Source organism: Pinus tabuliformis, chromosome 3_2 (genome assembly GCF_031772625.1).
Source record: "Pinus tabuliformis cultivar Carrire ecotype Pingquan chromosome 3_2, CPIR1, whole genome shotgun sequence".
NCBI lineage: Eukaryota > Viridiplantae > Streptophyta > Pinopsida > Pinales > Pinaceae > Pinus > Pinus tabuliformis.
The window spans coordinates 228,517,263-228,543,693 of NC_142302.1; the positions used below are offsets into that span (position 1 = coordinate 228,517,263).

Sequence of the window (26,431 nt, forward strand, 5' to 3'; positions counted from 1 at the left end):
CAAACGTATTTATTGGTGAATGTTGAAAACCTGAAATTATATGAACCTCATATGATTATGGATCAATGTGAGAACGTTTTAGTTCCTTCAGTTGATGATTTTACTCCTAAATATCTCGATGAGTTGCTTGGTAATGTTATTCTTGATAGGAAGGTGAGGACAAATAGAAGAAAACATGTCCATGTATCATTATTATTTTATACTAGCCATGCATTAGCTACTTTCCAACCTCATATATATATATATATATATTAATTATTGTAATCATACATAAAATATTGCTGTCACTACATTATATTTAAATATTTTGAGGTTATGTTGTTATCTCCTACATTTATAAGATTTTCAAGATGGTAGTCAAACAATTTTCCCTAACTTTAAATGCGAAGTCTCATTGTTTTTACTTTTTAAAATAGACAGAAATATAACCCCTCAAATTATAGCGCAAATGTGATTAGTCCTCTTATAGTCAAGTGATATGTAATTATTCTAGGAAAAAGGATTAACATGTCATCAAAAACTTATAGAAAGGCAGGGAAAGGAAAACATTGGGTTTAATAGTTACCATTCAATAGTAGATATCTTAGTTACTCTTAGGATCATTGCAAAGAAATGTCAAAATAATAAAGCAATCTTGTATGTTACATTTTTCACTTTGGAAAAGCTTTTGGGGTAGACCAAAAGAGTTAAAAGTTTTATTAGAGTTGATATGTGTTGCCATAAGGTTGTGTGGAAAAGTTTTTTCCACGATAAATATCTTTATATTCCATAATCACTAAAGATGGTGGCTCACAACCAAGGATGGCACAAACATTGAATTACGCTCACAAGCCAAGAAATTTTTATCAAATCTAACATGTATTTTAATAATCATTTCACTGGAATGAGGTTGAAAAAACTTGTAACCTTTTACATCTTTAGAATATCCAACAAAATTACACTTCTTACCTTTAGACTATAAGGTTTTCATTTTCTCGTTAAGGATGTGAGCCCATGCTACACCATCAAGTACACAAAAGTAGCTTACACCTAGCTTGATTTTAGTCCATTCTTCTTCTAGTGTTTTTTAAAGTCTTTATGGGAGTGGCATTTTACTATGTAATCTGCATAATTAATTGTTTCTACCCAGAAATGAAGATTTAATCCCTTAAATTGGATCAAACAATTGGCCATTTTCTTTAAAGTGTGATTTTGTCTTTCGACAACATTTTGTTGTGGGGTATCGAGAATAATACGTTGCATTTGAATTCTCTCTGCAGTGCAATAAGTTGTGAATTTGTTGTTGACATATTCACCTCCATTATTGGTCCTTAACCTTTGTATTTGTATGTGTCCAAATTGCTTTTCTATGAGGGCCTTGTAAGCCAAGCACATGTCAAAAAAATCACTCTTTAATGTTTTAACAAGTAAATCCAAAAGCATCTGGGAAAGTCATTAATGTTTACTTGTATCCAATGAAGAAAAGAGAAGAAAGTGAGCCAGAGAAATCATTGTGAACAAGCTACAAAGGGGTCGAACTGTGCCAAGAGGTGTGTTTGTCAAAATTGTCCCAATGATGTTTGACGAAACATAACCAACACAAACACCATTTCTACAAGAAATGAGAGAAAGACCAATCACCATATTTTGATAACATAGTTATTGCAATGAGTGATGGTTTAGATGACCAACTCGCTCATGCCAAAGTTTGCTCAAATCATCGGTGTGGGCAATAAAAACTGATGGAAAAGATGATGAACCAAAGTTGTTAAACTTGTACAACCTGGTAACACCATCAATTATTACAATGGCTAGGACATGCTTAGAATAATTTAAATCCTTGATTACAACTTGGTTAAATGAAAACTCTACTATTTTACATTCACATGAATGAATGATCTAATATATTCATAAAAGATTGTAACAAATACTTGAAACACATAATACAACATTTGAAATGACTATTATCTACCTTCAATATTCCAAACCCTAAAACACTAAGAGATCTATCATCACCAACAAATATTTGTTTGGTGTTGCAATCATTCAAAGCAAAAAAATGGATTTATCTTAGCCATATGATAAGGTGCTCCAAAATCAATATGAGGATCATTAAAAAAAAAAAAGATGAAGGAGAAACTAGAAACAAAAAGTGCATGTTCATGAGAAGTATTAAAACAAAAACAAAAAAAAATATTGATGTATTTTTCATTGTTGCTTTTAAGGCCGCCATCTCTTTAAAACTTTTAGATTCTAAATGACCATTTTTTTCACAAAAACTATAATCTTTATCAATTTTTTTATTCTTTGATTTTGACCCCTTGTCACTGTTGGTAGTAGACATTAGTTGAGAGATTTTGGGATCCTTTTGCTTCATGTTGTGAAAATGTTGCTTCTAGTGATGTTTGGTTTTATCTTTTTGTTTGGCCACTAAGACCTTGTTAGATGTACCTACAATGTTGATCACTCTAGCATGCAAGAGGTTGTCTTGTTCTCTAATAAAAGTCACAAAAAGATTCAAGAGTGTGATCTTTATATGCAGTGTCTACAGCTTCTTCAATGGCATAAAAGATAGATACAAAAATAGAATGCATAAGACCAAACTTGAAAAGAATAACATCTATTCATATGTCATATTTCATATCAATTTTACAATTTCCAAGTAAATATCCAATTTTGAACTTAGATAATCTTCATTGCAAGGGAAATTATTAGGACTTAAAGTCATTTGATTTTCAAGCTAGTGAAGTCCAATCACGTTAGATTCATCAAAAGTTTTTTTCAACCTTTTCTAAGGCTTCTTTTGGGTCATCGATTCCTTGTATACGAAGTTGTAAATCAAGAGAAATGGACATTCCAATTAATCCACATGCTTCGCAATTCTTATTACCCTATTTGACATTTTTTTCAGTGTCGGTTGGGACTTTTTCTTTTCCCATGGTAATATAGTACAATCATTTACTTTTTAGTACATCCTTCATATGGGATTTCCATTAGAAATAGTTGGTATTAGTAAGCAAAAATTCAATTGGAGTAGCCATATTACAGTAAGCAAGTAGTATGGATTCAAATGCTGAAATTGATTGTCTGGATGGCAGCTCTTGAAAAAAGAGGTTGTTCAAAAAAAATGGATTCAAAACAAACTTTGGATGTGTTAGTTAAGCCATTCTTAAAAAATGCATTAACCATAACAAAAAGCCACTTGGCAAGTAGAAAATACTCACCATGCGATATATGTTCTAGAAAAACAAAAAACCATTTCCCTCATTTGTTTTGAATCTAAGTTCACATTTACGAATATATTATTTTGTGAAGGAACACACTTTCATAAAACATGTGAAAACCACTTTTACAATGAATTTACTTTATAAATTAGAGTTGCATGCAAAAGGTAACTTAAAAAAAGTATTAAAGTTATATTATAGTGATTCTATAAGTAAATTACACTTTACAATAAATTTAAATGTTAACCTCATAATCCTAAAGTTTATTTAGTTAGATAGTTTTCCATAATCAACAGAGTTTTTCTAAGAAGTAATTTTTTTAATAATAAAGTTAATTCTAAAGTGGTATTTCCTAGAAAAGAGATGGGCATTGTCACAACCTTATCGTAGTGATCATCCTTGAGTTGTTGACCAAAAGCACATGGCATCTTGAGATTAGACCAGAGCGGTTATATATATGTTATGTCCCTTACCCCTTATATAATGTGTTTTCTTTGATTAATAAAATTAATGGTTGACGACACTTCTGTTAAATTTATTATTAAGTAACTCAAGTTTACATCAACTTTTTCAAAAAGTAACTTAACATAAAAATAAAAATAAAAATAAAATGAATTCAAATTCTCTTACTATATAAAGTAACTTACAACTAAATGAATTAGTGCAAAACACAACGAAATTGATGAAATAAGGTGTGAGTATGGTGGTTCTTATTGCTGGAGCTTCACCTATAATTGTGTGCTTACCCAAAAATTGTGCTTTCACATGCTCATCCAAAAACAAAAGACGCTTTGGGAAAATATGAAACTCCACAATAATGGGATTAGATCTCAGTTAGCTTACCCAAAAAAATGCAAAAAAGAAAAATATTTCTGACCTGTCGAGATTGACGAAGTGCAAAACAAAGAGCAGAAAGGAAAACACTTTTCACTTTGTCTTTTAGTTGTTGTGATCCATAGAGCACATGGAAAAGAAGATAGGTGGATCAAAAAGAGTAGCAAGCCAAGAATAAAATATAGTAAAACCGATACATGAAAGAAAAAAAAAGGCAGACATATTCAACATTTAAACCTCTAGATCTGACCCAAAATAAAAATAAAAAATCATATATTGGGCAAACAAACACCTCAAATGAAACAAAACATTTGCTTAATTGAAAGCAGCACCTCATATGTAATGAAATATTCTACTCGACCTATAAATGCATAGAAATAGTAGAACCCGGAAATATTTTATTGTTTGCAGTAACACTAGTTCATGATATTGCTCAACAACGACAACGGTTCTTCAAACGAGCTTTGATACCATGCTCAGAAAAATAGGTTCTCAAAGAGAATGATCAACTTAAGCAATTGCTTACACAACCAAATCAACGATCTCACATTGGTATTTTACATGGTTAAAACCCTATAAGAAGGAAATAGTCCACAACCCCAAACAATGTGGCCACTTGGGGCAATTTTAGTCATGCAAAAGAAAATTTGTATATAAGAGTTTCTCACAATCGATCATCAACGATGACACTCCATGCTCTTTAAATACAGATCATGGAGCAATCAAGAGCTAAGTCATGGATCAATAACCATTAGTATCAAGGAGAATATGAGTTGTTAGATCACTCTAAGTCTTAAACATATCATGCCCTTCAGATTACAATGCAACTATAAAACATATCATGACCTTCAGATTACAATGCAACTATAAAACATATCATGACCTTCGGATTACAATGCAACTAATGCATACCAAATAAATGCACTTACATCTAAAAGCACATTAAACCAAGTTTATCGTAACTAACTCCTAAGTGTAAGTATCTTGCAAAACCTATTACATGGAATTTGAAGGAAAAATACATATGAAGTAACTTGCAAAATCCTAGTTCATTCAAGCAAAATATGATGCCAATTTGCTTTGGTAATCCTTCGACCAAAAGCTTATGTCAATTCAACCATTTCATATATTGTGGAGGCCATCTAAGAAGAAACTTGTCTAACTTAAAAGGGCAAAAAATACTAGTAGATGTAATGAATACAATCTATCCAAGGCGCAAGAACACCAAGTATGCTTGACCTTGCTCTATGGCCTTTATCTATGATCTTTGTCCGCAGAATCTTTTTACAAGAGCCCGAGATACAACTCAAATATTAGTCCACAATGACCTTGAACATGTCATACTAAATTCTAACAAACTGGACATAATCTGAAAACTAGTAAGCCTGGAGGAAAATACAACAATATATAGCATCAGAAGATGCATGCAAAATTGCTCCATGCCAACAGTCCTACTGATATGTATTGAATTTGACAGCCTTATTAACAGCAAACTTCAATCATAGCTTTCTCTTGCCACTTTAAATTTGGAATTCCATCCTCAAGTACAATAGCCATCAAAATGTTAATCAATTTAACCATTGATTAATGGTTTTTAGTAGTAGAATTTCCTATCTTCTGTTTTTACATTTGTTCTACTGTCTCTGGAGACGCATCATTCCAACTGTTGAAGGAAATAAATTACAATACACGTTCTAATAAGTCCAGCTTGTAAATTCCGTTCAAGTACATAGCAGTAACTTTTGTGGCTATTCTTTGTGGCCTTTGCATGTAGTCTCCTTACATTGACAAACAGGTCGACCTGCAGCTTGCCATCCATTAAAGCCTCTTTCAAGAACAAGAATCTTCTTAATATTGGATGGTCCTGCAGACACATTTTCTGACAAATTTTCTGCAAGCATGCGAGCACAAGTTGGCCCACGAACCTACCACCCAACCACACTATCAGTAAACATGGTCATTGATTCTAAAATTAAGTCTAACAACTTTACATATTATTTCATTAATACTAAATAGCACCTAATAAATCGCTGTCTCTGAGAAAAGAAAAACCTCCATTTGCTTTTGAGCTAAAATGCATAGACTGCAAGTATAATAAAAAAATGATAATTCCATAGTAATGATATAATGCAGAAACATTACAGCAACTACAAAGTGGCCATTTCCTGAACAGTTGTAACTGAAGAACAAACACATCCATTTTTTAAAAAAGCTTCTAAAAAGTCCAGAAGAATAATCACTGGCCTGACACTAAATATTTTTTAAGAAAAAGAAGAAAATGTATGATACAAAAAATTCTAGTCTTGCAGTTGAGATCAGAAAATGAAGAAGATTAAATGAACAGTTAGAGACATGTCAATCATTTATGCTTCAAGCTGGTATTGTTGAGATAACAGTTTTCATGGTATCTACTCAATATAAAAACTCTATTTGTCACTAACTTTTGTTACTGACATCATTTCTGCAATGCACTAGAGATCATCGGACCCACATGTTCTGTATTTTCAAGAAGATATTTATACCTCAAAAAATATCTATTCTACATTAAACCTAATTCCATTAACCAGATTCATGATTTTAAATAAACAATCATATTCATCTGCTTGAAAAAATGCATTTTTGCTGAGATATATCTTGTACCTGTGATATCAATCCCTTCATCTCCTGGTAATTCTAGAAGTTAACAATTTGCCATTGCTATTCCCTATACACTCCAAAATTTTAAGCTCCAATGGACAAGAAGCCCTGGAAGGAAGAGTAGAAAGCCCAAAAGTTTAGAAGCCCCTGACATGTGGTTCTGATTCCCCACTCTTCTTGAAGAAAATGAATGGGAAGAAAAGTGAATTTGTTAGTAAAACCATCATCAACTGATTGTTCTCATAATACCGATTCTAACGGTAGGCGGCACACCACGTAACTCCTCACAGTTGAGGAGATATGCCATCTTAAAGTTGGAGCCAGAAGTGTGGTAATGATGCCCAAATCTGAATGATGTTTTGGTCAAAATTTGGGATAAAAAAATTCATAAAATTAAATAATGCTTATGGATCTTGGCTGTCATAGAAGTATTGAATAAGTCATCCCTCAAAAAGGAATTTTTTTATATTCTTTGCTTAATGGTCTCAAGAAGAACTAATGTCGGCCCTCAAGAGCATTATGTATATGTTGCATAATTAAGTCGGCTCCTCAAGAAGATTTGATTTTATTGGTCAAGTCCGCGCAGACTTTAAGGAGGTTTTAGGGTTGGTTGGCCCCCCTTTCGGTTCCCTCGAGAGTGTATATATAGGGCACTTGTATACATTTCCTCCAAGATCATCAATTTCACTCTTATCTTTTATATATTCTTGCTCTGAAAAGCTGGGGCCAAGAACAGCATTAAAGAAGAAAAACATATGTTTGAGGTTTTATTTTGTTGGTGGCTCGCTGTGAGACTAGGTATCATTTGGGTGTGTGAGCAATTGCATGTTTTGTTGGTTATTGTTTCTTGTTCTGGAACAGGAAAGGAAGCAGGACCTCACAATCAATTCATTCACTTACCTCAAATATATATACTTTCATCTCAAGTTGACTTGTGTAAAATGTGGCGCTGTGTTTTGAACCCATTCTAAGCGACTCACAAGCAGTATGACAATTATGTTCAGGGCTGTCACTTTTTGATAAGGCACAGTGTGCTCAACGATTGGTGTTTTTCTGATCCCTGTGAGTTTTACCATCACGGAAATAAGAAGAATCTCTATATTTCGGTGAAGGCTTCCGATCAAGCTCTTATATCAGTCTATATACATTTCAGTAACAAACAAGAGACTCTGTGATCAAGGTCGTTGCCTGAGTTGATGTGAATGTTTGCAAATTGCTTGTGTAAGGTCGATCTGTGTTCTAGTCTGTTGACAATGCATGGTCTGTAGTGGAGTGTGGAGCGATTGAATTGCATAAGTTCTGAGCAATCTATGAATACATCTGTGTGAGTTTAATGGCAGTGCTGTTGCAGAGACACGGTGCATTCTTTAAGGTCGACTGAACACACCTTTGTGTTGGCTGAGTTACTGCCTGCGATCAGAACCCAACGGAGTGTTGTTATGGTTCACTGCGGTGTATAATTGGAAGTTGGAACCCAATGCGCTGTGATCAGAACCCAGTGGAGCATTCGGACTGGTAGTTGTATGGCCACAACATGCATGAAGATTGGACGTAGATTGGACAGCGTCACTGCACAAATCAATCTCAGGTGTGGTTCTGTGGTTCTGGTTCAGAGGTCAAAGAGTTATAACACCAAAGGATTGCTCTGTTTTCCAGCTTCATGCTTCAGTTTAAAGTTTTGGTTGTTACGATGTTCTAGTTCTAGGCATCGGTTGTTGATTGACACGTTAAAAGCTTTGACCAAATCGCACACAGGGCTGCACACTTCAATGATTGGTTGTTGCATGGACACGTAGGCAGAACAGGATCTACTAATTTGTGACTGGCTCGATGTGGAAATTAGCCCCTAGAATATATAATGCAATGCATTGCAGAAGTCAGAGCCTGTGAGGTCAGACACCAGTGTATTTATTGTTCCGGTTTGTGTGTTGCTGTTGGTATAGGGCTGCTAATATATTGTTTCCATTCATATATAATATAGCTCCCATGTATTATGATGAGCATTGTATTGTCATTGTTGGCGCTGGTTGGCTAAGAGGTGTATTTACACTGCTAGTACGATGTACTAGTGGGCAGACTGCCAGAGTTTGAGATGATGCTTAGGTTTTGGTTGAAAAGTCCTTATCATAGCAAAATTGATACAGCTAGGGTTTGGAGCTGAGGCCTTGCTATCATGTTGGACATTGTTTTTAATGACTCTTTGATCAGCCAAGACTGTTGCTACTTGTGATATCTGGAGGGTACTACAGCTGGGGTTTGGACAGAGTTTGTTTCACACTTCATTGATTGGTTGTTGCATGGACACATAGGCAGAACGGGATCTACTAATTTGTGACTGGCTCAATGTGGAAGTTAGCCCGTAGAATATATAATGTAATGCGTTGTAGAAGTCAGAGTCTGTGAGGTCAGAAACCAGTGTATTTGTTGTTCCGGTTTGTGTGTTGCTGTTGGTATAGGGCTGCTAAAAAAATTGTTTCCATTCATATATAATATAGCTCCCATGTATTATGATGAGAATTGTATTGTCATTGTTGGCACTGTTTGGCTAAGTGGTGTATTTACACTGCTAGTATGATGTGTTAGTGAGCAGACTTCCAGAGCTTGAGATGATGCTTAGGTTTTGGTTGAATAGTCCTTATCATAACAAGATTCATATAGCTAGGGTTTGGAGCCGAGGGCTTGCTATCATGTTGGACATTGTTTTTAATGACTCTTTGATCACCCAAGAATGTTGCTACTTGTGATATTTGGAGGGTACTACTGCTACGGTTTGGACAGTTTGTTTTACAGGATTTATCTCTATATTGCTATGGTTTGCCATTGGATATACATGTTAGGCAGGAGTAGATCTGTTTGTTGAGCAGAGAGTGTTGATGCTGCTGGGGTTTGATCATTTTGGTGAGCAGAGAAAGTTGGTATTGTTGTTGTTGACCTTCTGCTAGTATTGCAGATTGACAGAGTCAAGAGGTTGATTCGACGATTGTTTATGATTGAGTGGATCCAGTCTAAAAATATATGAAACATGGTCCACTGTGGTGAATTGAAGATCGAAGCCTTCAAGCAAGTGGTGGTTTGCTGAGTAGAGTGGCAGGGTGGTGCAAGGCGGAGATTGGAGTCTCCTTCAGGTTGGAGCTTCAGTGTGGCAGGGTGTTGCTAGGGTAAGTTGGAGCTTGCAGGGTGTTGGCGCATCCTTTCAGTTGGAGACTGGAGCTAATAAAACCAGGGTGTTGGAGCATCCTTTCAGTTGGAGCTAATAAACCAGGGTGTTGGCGTATCCTTTCAATTGGAGCTGATAAATCAGGGGGTTGACGTATCATTTCAGTTGTTGCTAAAAAATCTTGGAAGTTGGAGCTTCCTGTTGATGTGTTCTTAAGACATATTAAAAGGGTTCAGTGGTTTTTCTCCCGGAAGAGTTTCCACCTAAAAATATTGTGTTTTGTCCTTGATGTTGAGCATTGTTGAATGGTGTTGTTAATTGTTTAATGTTTACATGATATGAATAAAAAAAATTAAGGTGTCCAATATTGATTCACCCCCCCTCTCAGTGTTGGTGAATATTCCAACAGGGAATGACTTCGAAAACCAAAGAGTTTGACATGGAGACACATTTGACAAAAAACTAGAGATAAAACTTATGAATAAAAAACATGAAAATTCACAAAAAAAAAATATACAGGTCGAGTTTATAGCCATTGACCAAGTTGTATAGGTCCAATTACCCAAGTATTTTGAGATTTGGATGAGTACTCATTGAAATTGTCTCATTATGATGAGTTTGAATGAGACTTTCGATCTCAAATTTGACACAGTTCATTCATTGGCAGCGCTGAGTCAAACTCAAGTACTCAGAAGAGTTGGCCAAGTCTTCTAACTGTGATTTAAGCAGACAATGGCATGTGGGGTTTTGGTGTGGTATTTTAGTTTGTTGATCAAACTTTGTGTTAGGCACACTGCTCTAAAAATGAAATCAATAAGATCATGTGAACTGTTGAAAAGCACACCCATGAAATACTCTAGAGGATGCAAGATACAAACCCCTATTGCACTTCATCGTAATCATTGGAATCCATCTTTCAACTTGGCATTGGATGTCCATAGCTTACTCCTATCAATAGACTACTTCACAAACTTTGCGAGCTATCTAATATTATTAATTTAACTAATTGATTTTGGTTAAATATCCATTTAATACCACCTATGGATACTATTAAAGATACTGGCAGCTAATTTTTTCTGTTTACGTTTTCAGGTACCTGATTTCACTGCTGTTAATTGCATCAATTCCCAATCACCATATTATCACTTAGCAATTTTTATCTGATAAAAGGAGTTGATAGCCCTAAATCAAACCTTGTAGACTAGAATCAGATTTAAGAAATACAAATTAAAGTCAAGTTTTGACCGTATAATATTAACATAAAAAGCTCCATAACCATATAAACCTTTGCTGCAGAAGTGTTTGCTTAATCCTCCATGGCAGAAAGTAAGTCCATTTCAGTGGTAAGTGGGCGACCAAGATATTCTCAGTTCTTACAGACAACAGCATAAATAAAAAATAAATTGCATGTTGAAAATTACCGAGAAAAGTGATTCCTTGATTTGTGCCTTAATTCAAGGAGTCAAAGTCGAGTTCCTTTTTGTGCATGGTCGAGTTCCTAAAATTTAGGAGTTTCCCTAAAAATTAGGAGTGCATGAGGCAATTAACTAATGTGTTGAAGTTGAAGGTCGAGTTTTGATCTTCTAGTGTGAGTTAAATTGGGAACTGAAAGCTTAAGTGGAGTTAGCCTCCTAAATTTTAGAAGGATCCAGTTAACTAGTTTTGTTGACTTTTGTTAACTAGAAAAGCTCCAGTTCAATTCCTTAATTAGAAAACTCACTAATTTTAACCATTCGAATTGCCTTTAAAAGAAGGAACAAAGGCACAAGTTTAATCATTGTTTTGGTGAGCACGAGTTGGTGAGACCAAGCAATAGGAAGCACAAGTTTGTGCGTGGAGCTTGTGAGAGGAAGAGTGTACAAGAGAAGCTTGTGCACAGGTTGGTAGAGGGCATCAAAGATCAGTAGTCTTGAAAAGGTTTCAAACTTAGAACAAACAGGAAAAATAAGTGTCTTTTAGATTGAAACAATTATTTTGTAAGAGATATATTGGTCAGTTTTTCTATCAATACAATTCTCATCAAGCACAGGGTTTTCCCAGTTGGGTTCCCTAGTAAAAAAAATTGTCTTGAATTGTGCGACTGTGTTTTATTTCTCTTCCTAATTCTGCTGCAAATTGAGTAGAGAAATTCTGTGTTTGTAAGAAAAGAAAGTGTTTTTTCAGATTGTTCTTATCAGCAGATCAGAATTTCATGGAAATTATACATGGTATCAGAGCGTGGATCAGAATAAAGATAGCACATCTGTGTGCAACAATTCATAAGGAAAGCATCTGAAGTAGGCTGCAGATCAGGAGCAGCTCAAGCGAAGGGAAGGAGGACCTGTTTTAGTGCTTCTTGTGATTGTCTTGAGGGCTGAGTAGATCAGCAGCAAGGCTGAGTTGGAAAGGACTATTTCTGGGTTGGTTTTTGTGCTGAACAAGTGTGGTATTGACCTCAGATTCAGGCTGCATTATCTGTGATTGTTTGGGAGAGGGCCGAGCCCTGTACCTCAGGATTAGAGGGGGCTGTAAGGCCTAAAACAGTGCTGGAAGGAGCCTAGTAACCAGCGAAGGCAGGGAGCTTGGAGAGGAAAGAAGGCCGCAGTTGTAGAAGGGACTTTTGGAGCAGTAATAAGCAACCCTAACCAGGCTGCAGACCCTACAGCAGTATGCACCAGTCTAGGAGTGAGAAAAGGTATGTTGTTGATGTTTTCATGTTGATTTGTTGCTAGAGGATAGAGTCCAGGTTGGACAGAGATTTGTTTGGCATCTTAAGAGCAGTGAGGAGGGCTGCTAGTAGGTGTCAAAAGGAGGCCTAAGTGCAGATCAGAGAAGGACGTTTGGTTTGCTAGGAGAGGCAGTTTTAGAGGCCCTAAGTACAATTCTTGTGGAAAACTACAAGACTGTTAGTGGGCAAGTTTTTTAGAGAGCTCTTAGGGGAAGTGGTATGGCTTACCAAGGGTTGAGAGCAGATCACTGTCTAGAGAGAAATCGAACTTCATAGCTTGGAAAGGGAGGATCACGGTAGTACTGGAAGATAATGGGGTAGGAGAGTACATCAATCAGGCGATAGCACCACCTCAAGACCCCTAGCAATTGGCCCAGCATAATAAGAATGGTATCAAGGCAAAGAGGATCATTCTAGAAGGGGTCAAAGATCATATAGTGCCTCATATCCATGAAAAGAAGACAACGTATGGGATGTACGATACAATCTTGAAGTTGTATCAGAGTACCAATGATACCAGGAAGCTTGCTCTTAAGGAGAAGTTGAGGGGTATCTAGATGAGCTAGGATAAGCCCATCGTCCCATATTTGTCAAGGTTCACTCAAGTACGAGATGAACTAGATGGGGTGGGCGAAGTTGTATTTGATCATTATCTTGTGAGTTTTACTTGGACTTCACAAGTCGTGGAAAGGGTTCGAGGATGTTGTTAGTGGGAGAGAGAACTTCCCAAAGTGGGAAAGGTTTTGGACTGACTACATACAGGAAGAGATTTGAAGAGGAACAATAGAAGGGAGATCAGTTATGACAGAGGACAACGAGAATTGTGCCCTCGCAAGCAAGGGTAGCAAGGCTAGGGGCAGGAAGGGCCAAACAGAGGCTGGGTCCGATTAGAAGGGCAAGAAGAAGGATCTAAGTAAGATCAAGTGCTTCCATTGCCATGAGTTTGGACACTATGCTTCTAAGTGTCCTGGTAAGAAGAAGGGGGTCGGAAGGATCATGTTGCTATATCAATGGAGGTAGATGACTTTTCTACCCAGTTTGAGAAGGATTTCTCATTGATAGCTTGCATGGAAAGCTCAACAAACAGTGGTATGTGGTATATTAATTCAGGAGCTTCCTTCCACATCACTGGGAACAAGAAAAGTTTCAGCCACCTGAAGGAGAAGGACATGTAGGTTTAGATTGAGCTAGGAGATGATGGTCAGTATGCAGCTAGAGGAGTTGGTACTGTCAGCTTTTAGAGGGAGTCAGGTAATTCCCTTCACCTCAAAGATGTTCTTTATGTTCTAGGATCGAGGAAGAATCTTGTTTCCATATCCACCTGATCCAAAATGGATTTTGGATAGATTCCTAAGTCAAGGTGTTCCTCACAAAGGAAAAATGAAAGTCCAATGAAGTTTCTGGAAATAGCCCCATTGCAGAGATCTTCTCCTCCTGAATCTACTGCAACTTGAATGGGCAAAAATGGACTTAGGATGCAAAAGTTATCGCTTAAGGAAGATGCCCTTTGTTCCTTAGAAAAAGAGGCAAAATCCTTTAAAAAGGCAAAAAAAACCTTCAAAAGGGGAAATCGCATTAGACCAGGGAAAAAGAGCAGATTAAGTGAAAAAGGGAAGCCACCCCCGATCGCTGATCCCTGACATATCGGGTCAGAGGAAGGCACATGTGATATAACATAGGGATCATGCCGAGCAATATGTCGATCGCCGATATCGGCGGATCGCAATCGGGAATGCCACGAGGCAAAGGCGGGACCCCGCAACGCGCGATATGTCGATCGCCGATATCAGCGGATCACAATCGGCGTCGGCATCAGTCATGCCATATGAGAAACCCCGGGCCCATGCGATACGCGATTGCGATATCGCAATATCGCATCGGGGTCATGCGACGGAGCGGGCCACATATATATGCGCCGATGCAATGCGACGGACCCGAAAGGGTTTTGTAAATGCCACTGCATAAATATTTCAGATCCAAATAAAGCCATTGTTACAGGATTTTTACGATGTTTTAATGTGTTTTAAATATAAAAGGAAATCCACGAAAGAAGCCGGATTTCGGGAGGACCCAAAGGCAGTAGGTGGTTTAGGTCGGGCTCCGCCCGAGCCCATACAATGGCTGCCACGTGTCCAGGACGAGGAGAGAGCAAACCACCCTTATCGGGTGGTTAACCCCCGTACGAAAGGGCTGCCCGAAATGAACCACCATCATTGGATCTAAATCTCTCAGATCAACGATGGGGATGCAATACACGATTTCAAAGGCGGACCCAAAAGGAATATAATTCGGAGTTCATAGTTTTGAAGTCCGATAGATGCGTTTTGGCGGACTTTTCCTGTGTTTGAACGCATTTCCCTGTGTAAACAGAGAATGACCGTTTCAGGGATTTTAAAAGGCCCAATACACTCATCTGTTGCAGAACAGGTGGCCACCTCCCCAAAAGGCATTATGCCATGATTGCTAACGCTTAGAAGAGGGATTCAAGCGAACAGAGACCGAAGGACAGAAAGCCCGAGAAAAGGGAAAACAAACAGACAGCGCCAGTTGGCTTAAAAAGCCATGAATGTCAGGGACAGAAGCGGCTGAATTGTTGTTGGTTGCTAAGGTTGTTGGCGTTTTGTTGCTGAAAGTGAAGCCAAACCAGGAAGCTAAGGCGAAGGAGGCAGCGCAAAAGCAAAAAGAGCAGCCGAGGGAGTCACTTGGAAGTCAAGTGAAAAGCCAAGAGGGTTGTAAACTGATAGAGAGCAGAAAGGAGCCAGAGTCGAAGAGCAAGAGCCAGAGCCAGAGCCGAAGAGCCAGAGTCAAAGCCAAGAGCCAGAACCAAGAGCCAAGAGCCAGAGCTTCAAGAGCCAAGGGATAAAATGGTGTCTGAACCCACTGTTTCTGTGTAAAACAGCAGGCGTTGAGCCAAGAGCTTGTAAAAAAGACTTATACCATAATCCCTGAGAGACTAGTTGAGTTGACTAGAGCTCACAAAGATGTAGCCCAATAGTTGTGGGTGAACTCCTAACTAAATTGTTGTTTCTATGTAATTGTTTATTGCTACATTGTTTACTGTTTTATGCATTTATATATCAGTTTAAGCACATCAAATTACAGCACAACAACAGAAATTAAAGCATATAATCAGTTTAAAAAAACAAATACCAGCATACACCTATATTTTCAAGCATTTCTTAATTCCGCATTGGTTAATCAATAAGACTTGGGAATATTTAAGCTTTGAAAGTGGGAGAGGTTCTTGTAAGTTGGACAAGAAGCCTAAGTGCCCCATTTTCAGATCAGGTGATATCAGAGCTTAAGTTTGGTTAACCACACCTTTAAGAAGTTTATATTAAAATGCTTGATTGACAGAGCAAAGATTGCTTGTCTGAAAGGTGTTTGGGCAGTCAAGGATTGATTGTCTGATTGATGTATGCTTGTTTGCAGACTGACTATTTTATGAGTTTGCAGAGGTAAAAGGAAAGCTATTTGATAGCTTAGTCCAGGAAGGACAAATAGGAAGAAGGGCTGAAGGCATTCTTCTATCCCAAAGGACCTCAAGGCAATCCTTGAAGCACAAGAGGTTTGTTGCAAAAGGTTGTTGAAATAAGCTCTTTATTAATCTTGTTTGAAGTTCTTTGTTCATTGGCATAATGACAACTTCCTCAAGTGTATCCTCGAATTCTTCCTTCTTCATCACAAGACTCTTTGATGGGGACTTGAAGCAAGACTTGTTTATCATGATGGACAAGGTGAGAGAAATGTACGAGGATGGAAAAAAGAGCAGCGTACTTAGAGAGCAGTTGAACTCCATCAAGGAAGAGAAGCGGATGCTTTCTGACAAATTGCAGGAAATGGAGAGGCAACTTCATATTGCAAATACGAACCTGAAGAGGATGCATGAGTTGTTGTCATAGCTCTTTGTTGTCCAAGAAGCCTTGGTCAAGTATCAACTTGAAGAAGAGGTAAACCATTCCAGTTTGTCTTCAAATTCTTCTAAGAATGCTTATATTGGTTCTTTTGAAAAACATACTAGAGGCATAGGTTCCAAGCTAATGTCCAAGATGGGCTGTGAAGGAAAGGGCTCGGGAAAGCATGCACAAGGTATTGTTGAACCAATAATGGTTGAAAATAGGCCTACGTATTTGGGTCTTGGCCATGGACAGTCTTATGGAGAGAGTTCCAAAGCTGCCATGAAAGCCATTGAAATAGCTCCAAGAAGGAGTTGCATTGCAGAGTGTGAAGGTTGTATTCAAGAGGAATGCAATGACTTGAAACATCATTTGCAAGATGCAGGTGTTCAGAAGCACACACTTGGACCACAGAGTTGTGGAAACTCTAACAGCCTTGAAGAGATTGATGGTGTTCCAAATGGAGCTACTTCTTCACTCAATTCACCTCCTCATGAAGGCAATAAAGGTGAAAGAGGCAGGTATAAATCTGGTTCTAAACACATCCCTTTTGATTTTGCAAAGCATGGTAAATTTCCACATAAGCATGGGAAAAGAATTGCATGTTCCTTTTGTGGTTTGGATAACCATCATGTTTCTAGATGTTGGAAGAGAATGGCCACATACAGAAAACTTTTGAAGGAAAAGAAGCAAAAAGCCAAAGGTCCATTGGACAAGGCAAATGATGCTATCAAGAGGATGCACATGTGTTGCACTTACTGCCATAAGCAAGGGCATCTTGCTGAAAGGTGTTGGACTCTGAATCCAACAATGCTTCCACCAAAGCTGAAGAAAGTGGAAAGAGAATATGGCATAAATGGAAAGGAAGTTTCCATAAATAATGTGTTTCAAAATGATTCACATGTTGATGTTGATGTGCAGACAAAGGAAAAACCTTTGAACTAGATTGGTAAGAAATGGTTAGAGTTCTTTTCCAATTAAGGATTGCATGTCTATTGATGCATCTATTTGCATTTCTTTGTTGATGAGATGCAAGTTGCAGGTTTCTACCAAGATGGTGAATGGAAAAGATTGAGTGGGAGACTCACTTTGTTGCTGCAACATTATATTTCATTTCAACTTCAAAAGTACAGTGTGCTTAAGTGAAAGTTGAAGGATGAAATGCATGCATAAGCATGATGTGCATGAACACAGGGATGTTGATGTTTTCCTTGTTTTGAACATGTATGTGTAATTAACTTGAAGGGCTGATTGCTTTAAACATGCATGTAATGTTGACTTGAAAGAAGTTAACTTGGCCTCCAAGATGGAGATAGTGATGAAATGTTTTATCTTTTGAAAAGAGTCCTAATGGTCTTTTTCTACATGCTTGACTTGAAGGGTCATTTGTTTTAAAGGCATGTTTTGTGGGCTTGTTGTCTAGTCCATCATTTGTATGCAGATGTAAGACATGGAGGTGTTCACAAGATGTGAAATCTGTTTCTTTGTTGAAGCAGGAGTTTAGTCCATCCAGTTGTTGTCTGTATGCCTGTTGTTGTTAACAAATGTTGTTGGCAGCTTCTCAAACAGGTACAAATGAAAGTTTTGTGGAGCAGATGTACTTCACATTTGTCGAGCCACCTTGGATCAATGATCAAGGCAGAGAGCTCAAACTACCTTCTATAACCATTTCAGCAGGAGTTCTACAAGAAGGCAAGGAGGAAGACCAGCCCATCCAAAAGGGAAGTGGTCAGAAAATTTGGTTCAGAGGCACTATGCAAGGCAAGAGTAGGGAGGCTGAAAGAAGAGGGTGAGTCACTCTCATTTACTGTTCAGATTAGTATATCAGTCTTTTAAAGACCAAAAGTTCTTTTAGTGGGAAGGCGTGATCCAAAATGGATTTTGGATAGATTCCTAAGTCAAGGTGTTCCTCACATAGGAAAAATGAAAGTCCAAGGAAGTTCCTGGAAATAGCCCCATTGCAGAGATCTTCTCCTCCTGAACCTACTGCAACTTGAATGGGAAAAATGGACTTAGGATGCAGAAGTTATCGCTTAAGGAAGATGCCCTTTGTTCCTTAGAAAATGAGGCAAAATCCTTTAAAAAGGCAAAAAAACCTTCAAAAGGGGAAATCGCAGCAGACTAGGGCAAAAGAGTGGATTAAGTGAAAAAGGGAAGCCACCCCCGATCGTCGATCCCCCGGATCGGAGGAAGGCACATGTGATATAACATAGTGATCGAGTCGAGCGATATGCCAATCATCGATATCGACAGATCGCAATCGGCGATGCCACGAGGCAAAGGCGGGACCCTGTGACGCGCGATATACCAATCGTGGATATCGGCGGATCGCAATCGGCGTAGACATCGGTCATGCCATATGAGAAACCCCAGGCCCATGCGATACACGATTGCGATATCGCAATATCATGTCGGGGTCATGCGACGAAGCGGGCCACATATATATGCGCCGATGCGATGCGACGGACCCGAAAGGGTTTTGTAAACACCACTGCATAAATATTTCATATCCAGCTAAAGCCATTGTTACGGGATTTTTACGATGTTTTAATGTGTTTTAAATATAAAAGGAAATCCATGAAACAAGCGGGATTTTGGGAGGAACCAAAGGCGGTAAGTGGTTTGGGTCGGGCTCCGCCCAAGCCCATACAATGGCTGCAACGTGTCCACGCTGAGAAGAGAGAAAACCATTCTTATCGGGTGGTTAAGCCCTGTACGAAAGGGTCGCCCGAAATGAACCACCACCATTGGATCTAGATCTCTCAGATCAACGATGGGGATGCGATACACGATTTAAAAGGTGAACCCGAAGGAATATAAGGCAGAGTTCATAGTTTTGAAGTCCGATAGACGCATTTTGGCGGACTTTTCCTGTGTTTGAACGCATTTCCCTGTGTAAACAGAGAATGACCATTTCAGGGATTTCAAAAGGCCCGATGCACTCATCCGTTGCAGAATAGGTGGCCACCTCCCCAAAAGGCATTATGCCATGATTGCTAACACTTAGAAGAGGGATTCGAGCGGACAGAGGCCGAAAGACAGAAAGCCCGAGAAAAGGGAAAACAAACAGACAATGCCAGTTGGCTTAAAAAGCCATGAATGTCAGAGACAGAGGCGACTGAATTGTTGTTGGTTGTTGAGGTTGTTGTTGGGGTTTTGTTGCTGAAAGTGAAGCCAAAGCAGGAAGCTAAGGCGAAGGAGGCAGCGTAGAAGCAAAAAAAGCAGCCGAGGGAGTCACTTGGAAGTCAAGTGAAAAGCCAAGAGGGTTGTAAACTGATAGAGAGCAAAAAGGAGCCAAAGCCGAAGAGCAAGAGCCAAAGCTAGAGCCGAATAGCCAGAGTCAGAACCAAGAGCCAGAACCAAGAGCCAGAGCCAAGAGCCAGAGCTTCAAGAGCCAAGGGGATAAAATGGTGTTTGAACGCACTGTTTCTGTGCAAAACAGCGGGCGTTAAGCTAAGAGCTTGTGAAAAGGACTTATAACATAATCCCAGAGAGCCTAGTTGAGTTGACTAGAGCTCACGGAGATGTAGCCCAAGAGTTGTGGGTGAACTCCTAATTAAATTGTTGTTTCTGTGTGATTGTTTATTGCTGCATTGTTTACTGTTATATGCATTTATATATCAGTTTAAGCACATCAACTTACAGCACAACAACAGAAACTAAAGCATATAATTAGTTAAAAAAAACAAATACCAACATACACCTATATTTTCAAGCATTTCTTAATTTGGCATTGGTTAATCAATAAGACTTGGGAATATTTAAGCTTTGAAAGTGGGAGAGGTTCTTGTAAGTTGGACAAGAAGCCTAAGTGCCCCATTTTCAGATCACCACCCTTGAGGACAAGGGATATGATGTCATCTTCAGTAGAGGTAAGGCGTACCTCCAACACTTAGCTTCTGGATGTAAGAATCAAATAGGTGTGAGGGTGAAAAATCTCTACAAGTTGCACGTAGAGACAAGTGTAGCCTTGAGTAGCAAGGCAAGTAGTGCACAGAGTAGAGAAGTGATGGTTGGGCAAGAGCATAATAAAGCTCTCAAGATGGAGCCTCAGTTGGTATCTCAATTTTAGTCTAAACTTGTTGGAGTTGGGCTGTCCAACAGAATGATGAAGAGGAGGAGCAGAGCTCAAAAATTCTGGTGGGAAAGAACAGGGCTTCAAAGCAAGTTCCACGGAAGAAAGCAAGGAAGCCTTCTAGTTTAGAGAGAGCAGATGCAACAGCAAAGAACTTGGTGGTGTTGGAGACGAATCTTGGTGGACAAGTTTCTTCCAAGAACACCTTCCTCGTGAAGAGAAGTGTTGAAAATTAGCGAGAAAAGTGATTCTTTGATTTGTGCCTTAATTCAAGGAGTCAAAGTCGAGTTCCATTTTGTCCATGGTCAAGTTCCTAAAATTTAAAAGTTTCCCTAAAAATTAGGAGTGCATGAGGCAGTTAACTAATGTTTTGAAGTTGAAGGTTGAGTTTTGATCTTCTAACGTGAGTTAAATTGGGAACTGAAAGCTTAAGTGGAGTTAACCTCCTAAATTTTAGGAGGATCTAGTTAACTAGTTTTGTTGACTTTTGCTAACTAGAAAAGCTCCAGTTCAATTCTTTAATTAGAAAACTCACTAATTTTAACCATTTGAATTGCCTTTAAAAGGAGGAACGAAGGAAGTTTAATCATTGTTTTGGTGAGCACAAGTTAGTGAGACCAAGCAATAGGAAACATGAGTTTGTGTGTGGAGCTTGTGAGAGGAAGAGTGTGCAAGAGAAGCTTGTGCACAGGTTGGTACAGGGAAGAAGAGATCAATAGTCTTGCACAGGTTTCAAGCTTAGAACCAGCAGAAAAGACAAGTGTCTTTCAAATTCAAACAATTATTTTGTAAGAGATCTATTGGTCAGTTTTTCTATCCATAAAATTCTCATCAAGCAAAGGGTTTTCCCAGTTGGGTTCCCTAGTAAAAAAGTGTCTTGAATTGTGTGACTGTGTTTTATTTCTATTCCTAATTCCGCTGCAAATTAAGTAGAGAAATTATGTGTCTGTAAGAAAAGAAAGTGTTTTTTCAAATTGTTCTTATCAGCAGATCAAAATTTCATGGAAATTCTACCTTGCACACTCCTAAAGGGGTTATTGAGTCAAGCAAGAGAATATATTTGTTTTTCGTTCATTTCAAAAGTGCTCCTCCAACTAAAGCATCCAAGGAAAGAATAGAAATTGTAGAGATCACATAGGGGAACATGGCACCTCTAAACATCAATTAGTGGACATATTTCTTACTTGGACTTTGCTTCTTGTAACATCTTTGTTCAGCATCAAAAACACCTCTTTCTGGATCCTCATCTTTCCTTCCACATAGCACTTCTATGGTATATCTATCTTCATAGAGACTTTTGCATCTTCCAAGGAAGCCACCCAAAAGTAAGGGTACCCTGGGAGAAAGCTTTGAAAGTCGTAGTTATCATATATAGGTGTATTGATATGTATCCAAAATACAAATACATTACAGTAGGAAAATGGAGAAAAAAATTGTAATTGAAAAAAAAACAAATATGGCCAAAATACAACCTAAAAACAAGAGTATATAGCCAAAATACAGCAAAAAAGCATCATATGAGACAAGTTCAATGGAAACATATGGAAAATAATATGTTGACAGTATTTTCTGTAGATACAACCATATTCTTATATGGTATACATATCAGTATATAAGCCCATATACGGTCATATATGGTGGCTATGATCAAAGAAAGGAGATAGCCAAACAGAGCACCAATCACCAAGCAAACCCCACGCAAAAGTCGCAGTCAGCATAGTCAAAGGTGGAGAAACCATGTAGAGATCCCCATGCACGCATAAGTGAGACGCCAGCCACTACAGCCATGTGAGGTATCATCCACTGACATAGAACAGAAACAAAATGAAACAAAAGTGGTGTTCCGCAAGGAACAGGTCGACAGTCGCCAGCATGTCGAGTTCCACCCAACAACTGCGGGCGTAAGACATGAGTTGACAACAGGGTTGGAGCAGAGGATGTGGGCCAAAAGGGGAAGACAGGACCTTCTCTTGTAGCACGCGGGGCCCAAATCACATGAGAGTTCAAGCCACCAGGACTAGATCGAGTGGGCTGGCAAGGTAGAAAAGCCAAGATGTGTAGTCGATAGAAGGCCTTAGGCCGAGCAACAACCGAACCGCGGGGTGTGAGCGGGGTGCTAAGCGTAGTGATGGAGTAGAGAAGCCACAGCCTTAGAAAGCAGAGTACGGGTTGCCGGCAGCATCCAACCAGCATAAATTAAATAAATAAATAAGTCTTCATAAACTCTTCAACAAGGTTAGGCAAATGGTCGTAGTGGGTCTTCAGTACAAACATAGAATAGACGGTCTGTCAAACTTCCTATCTTGGAAGGCTAGGATCAACTTGGTACTCAAGGAAAACGATCTCTGGGAGATCCCTGACACTGAGATCCTAAAGTTGTCATATCCTCAAGAGAAGGCCAACCTAGCAAAAACAACAGATAAGGAAGCAGAGGGTGCTCTTGGATGTTGTGAAGGATAATTTGATCCCTCACTTAACCAAGAAGAAGACAGCCAAGGAGATGTTCGAAGCCTTGGTAGGTTTACATAAGAGCAAAATAATAAATAAGAAGATGATATTGAAAGATATGATCCAAAGTATACAGATGAGAAACTCTAACTCAATGATGAGTTATTTGATGAAGATCGCACAAATTCGTGATCAGCTTATAGCTGTGGGAGAAAAGGTAGAAGACTCAGAACTAGTAAATGTCGCATTGAACGGGTTCTTAGAGGCATGGGATCCACTCATTAGAGGAATCTATGCTCGAGATAAACTAACCACATTTCATAGACTTGGGGATGACTACATACAAGAGGAAATCAAGTTATAGTCAAAGGGAAAAACAACAAGTAGGTAGATGACAAGAATGTGGCTTTGATTGTCAAAAACAAAGGAAAAAGTTCGAGCAAGAGTGAGGAGTCAGCGTCACAGCTGAAGGACTTGACTAAGGTCAAGTGTTTATCTTGTCATAAGATGGGACACTATGCTTCACAGTGTCCAGAGAGGAAGATATGGGAAAGGGCATGGAGCTAGTTGTAGCTGCATCAGCAAAAGCTAAGGAGTTTGCCAGGAATTTCGAGACAGAATTTGCATTTGTTTCCTACCTTACCTCAAGCACATTCCTAGTGAGTGTGCGGCTACTAGATCACGAAGCCACAAGACATATGACAGGAGCACGACAACAATTCACCACCCTAAATGAGTGGGACTCAGAACTGGATGTGAAGTTAGACATTGATACGAAGCATGCAATAAAGGGGGTTGGAATAGTGGTATTCCAACTTGAGTCAAGAGGCAAAATCGAAGTGAAGGACGTGCCATGGGTGTCAGAACTTAGGTGGAGTTTGCTCTCAGTCTCAATGATCAAGAAGGGGTTTGGTGTAGCATTCCAGGATGGATAGGCATTGATCAGACCAAGGGCTAGTCATTGGAGTTAGAGAGAGCAACCTGTATAGGCTAAAGGGCCAGGCTATTCGTGCAATGGCAAAAAGCAAAGTAGTGATAAAGAACAGGGAGCAAGTAGCTCCAAAGGTTGACAAGCTCAAAGGGAATCATCCTTCAAGTTTAGGAGGGGATAAGCAATCGACAGATTCCTCCCAATCTATCAAGAGGTTTCTTGGTACAGATGACCTTACAGGATATTCAAGAGAAAGAGTCTTCTAGGAACCAGGCCAAGGACAGTCATATTTCAAGGATATTCCGAGACTAGAGGGTAGAGAAAGCTTCCAATTTAGAGGAAGCAGCCAAGGCAACGGTTGTAGGATTGAAGACAGTTCCGAATGGTAGAGGTACCTCCCTCACTAAGAGGGAGTGTTGATGTTTGTAGCTCGGGCAGGTATTTCTGCACAGGCCTAAGTGTCTAGGCATGCAAAAGTCGCCCAAGATCTCCTTAGACACTTGCTCTAGTGTGAGCAAGTTGTTTTTGTAACTTAGCCTAAGTTAGACTTAGGAAAAGCACATAATTATTATGTTGGCTTATTGAGCTAAAGTAACTTAGGAAAAGTAAAGTAAATTACTTTAGTGAATATGTTTTAATCTCAGCCCTTGATCTCAAGTGAGGCGAGATCTAATCTCAATCGTCAATAACTTTGGAGATTAGGGTTAAGAATTTAGCTCAATGTAAAGTTAAAAAAGCAAGGCTATGGAGAGGGAGAAGACACAAATATAGCAAGACAAGATTGAGAGAGGCTTCTTAGTGAGTGCGTTGGGTCCGAGGAAAGGCAGCAAGGAGATCCGGATCAACCAAGGAGGGTTGATCAGTTGGATCAAATCCAGGGTTGTCAGTTGGGTCATTATCCCAAGACACAAGCCCAAGTAAGTTTGGATTATTAATGAAAACTTTGATTGGGCATAATATGGGTGTCGATTTTATAAGATTGGTTATTTTATTTTTTCTTCCATTGAATGTTAAGAACATAGTTGTGTAAATTATTCAATAGATCTGCAATTTGCTAGGTTAATGATTCACTAGGTGATAGGTTTAACGGAAACTAACAAAGGAAGGCTATTTTAAGAAAACTATTTCTTGTGAATAATGTTGATCTGGAAATCGACAAGGCATGAGGAGAGATGCGTACATCAGCTGAGCCAATAAGTGAAGCAAAAGATTTATTTGAATTGTCATGGGGCAGATTTAGCACTATTTGGTTGCTTTAAAAAGAGGCTATGTGGCACTTGGTGTTCATAGAAGCAAGGGTGCAAGGGAAGACTCCCTTGATAAAGAGAACCATATTTTTTAAAAGTATGATTGAGAATTGTTGAGTTGAAAAGCAGGAAGGTAATGTTCTGCAAATCATATTAGTATCGAAATCTGAGAAAAAGGGACCATGGGTAAAGTGGTGCATATGGATAAATGCGTATGTGTACATGGAGGTATGCAGGGAACACGTAAAGGTACCCTTGAGTGTCTTGTAGGATGCTTAGCATGAATACAAGGAAAGGGGATGAATACTGATGCAAATATGAAGCAATAGGAAGGTCCACTGCCCGCAAGGTAAAGTTGTAGAATGCCAAACTTGCTAGAGACTTACGCCTAATGGAGTTAAGAATCTCCTTGGATAAGCTAGAGCAACTGTGCACTTGAAAATTGGGTAAAACTGTTGTATGTATATCACATTCCCTCATGAAAAGGAAGGTCTCTTAGTAAGAGAGGCTAGGAAAATTCCCATTAGGGCAATAGTGAGGCCTTGAAGATGCTTCGAAATTCAAAAGAATGCCCATGGCAAGGCTATAAGGGTGATGTTAGATGTTCGGACATGTTATTGATATCCTTGATATGAGAGAGAACCTGAAGTATTGATGTGAAACAGGTTAATCCATAGGTGCAAGAATTGCACATAAATGAGCATAGAGACCAACAGAAAATGTTGGCAAGGCTGAGGGTTGAATGACATGATGTTGTGTGAGAGAAACAGTAAATATCTCAGGAGAGGGGCAAAAATTTTTTATGAGCTTGTGATGAAGCTGTAAGGACCACTGTCCAATCATTTAAAGAAATAAAATGGCCATGTTGCTATCATATTTTGGAAAAAGGAGATGACATAAGATTTTAAAGTTGATTGAACCTCTTATGAAGCGCAAATTGGCACAAACGATTAATGAGAAGGCCAGTTGAGTAAGTGTCCGACAGAATAAGAGACTAACTAATCTGATCATGTTGGATCATGCAAAATGCAACAAAGTGAGACTGCATAAAAAATGGACTATGGAAAAACTCTGCCAGTAAGACAGGATTATGCAAACAAAGACAATTGTATCTTAAATTGTTATTAAATTAAAGGATAATGATATTGACGTGATGTATGTTGAGAGAACTTGCATGAATAGGAGTGCAAGGGGGAGGGTTTCCCTAGCTATTAAAAGATACCTTGGGCTAGTAAGCATGTTAAGAAATAAGAGATATTTTTCCTGCATATGCTTAATATGCTAAATTCTGGATGC

At 38.7% G+C, this 26,431-nt stretch overlaps 1 protein-coding gene across 1 annotated transcript in view; it reads right to left on the minus strand.

The window, feature by feature from the left end:
• Window positions 1-5,497: 5,497 nt before the first annotated feature.
• Window positions 5,498-26,431, minus strand: part of LOC149180542 (arsenate reductase 2.2-like) — a 106,112-nt gene continuing 85,178 nt past the window's right edge. The window contains exon 3 of the mRNA XM_089416166.1: window positions 5,498-5,962. Within this exon, the coding sequence (XP_089272292.1) occupies window positions 5,786-5,962 (177 nt within the window). The 3' untranslated portion in view covers window positions 5,498-5,785. The remainder of the gene's footprint in view (window positions 5,963-26,431) is intronic.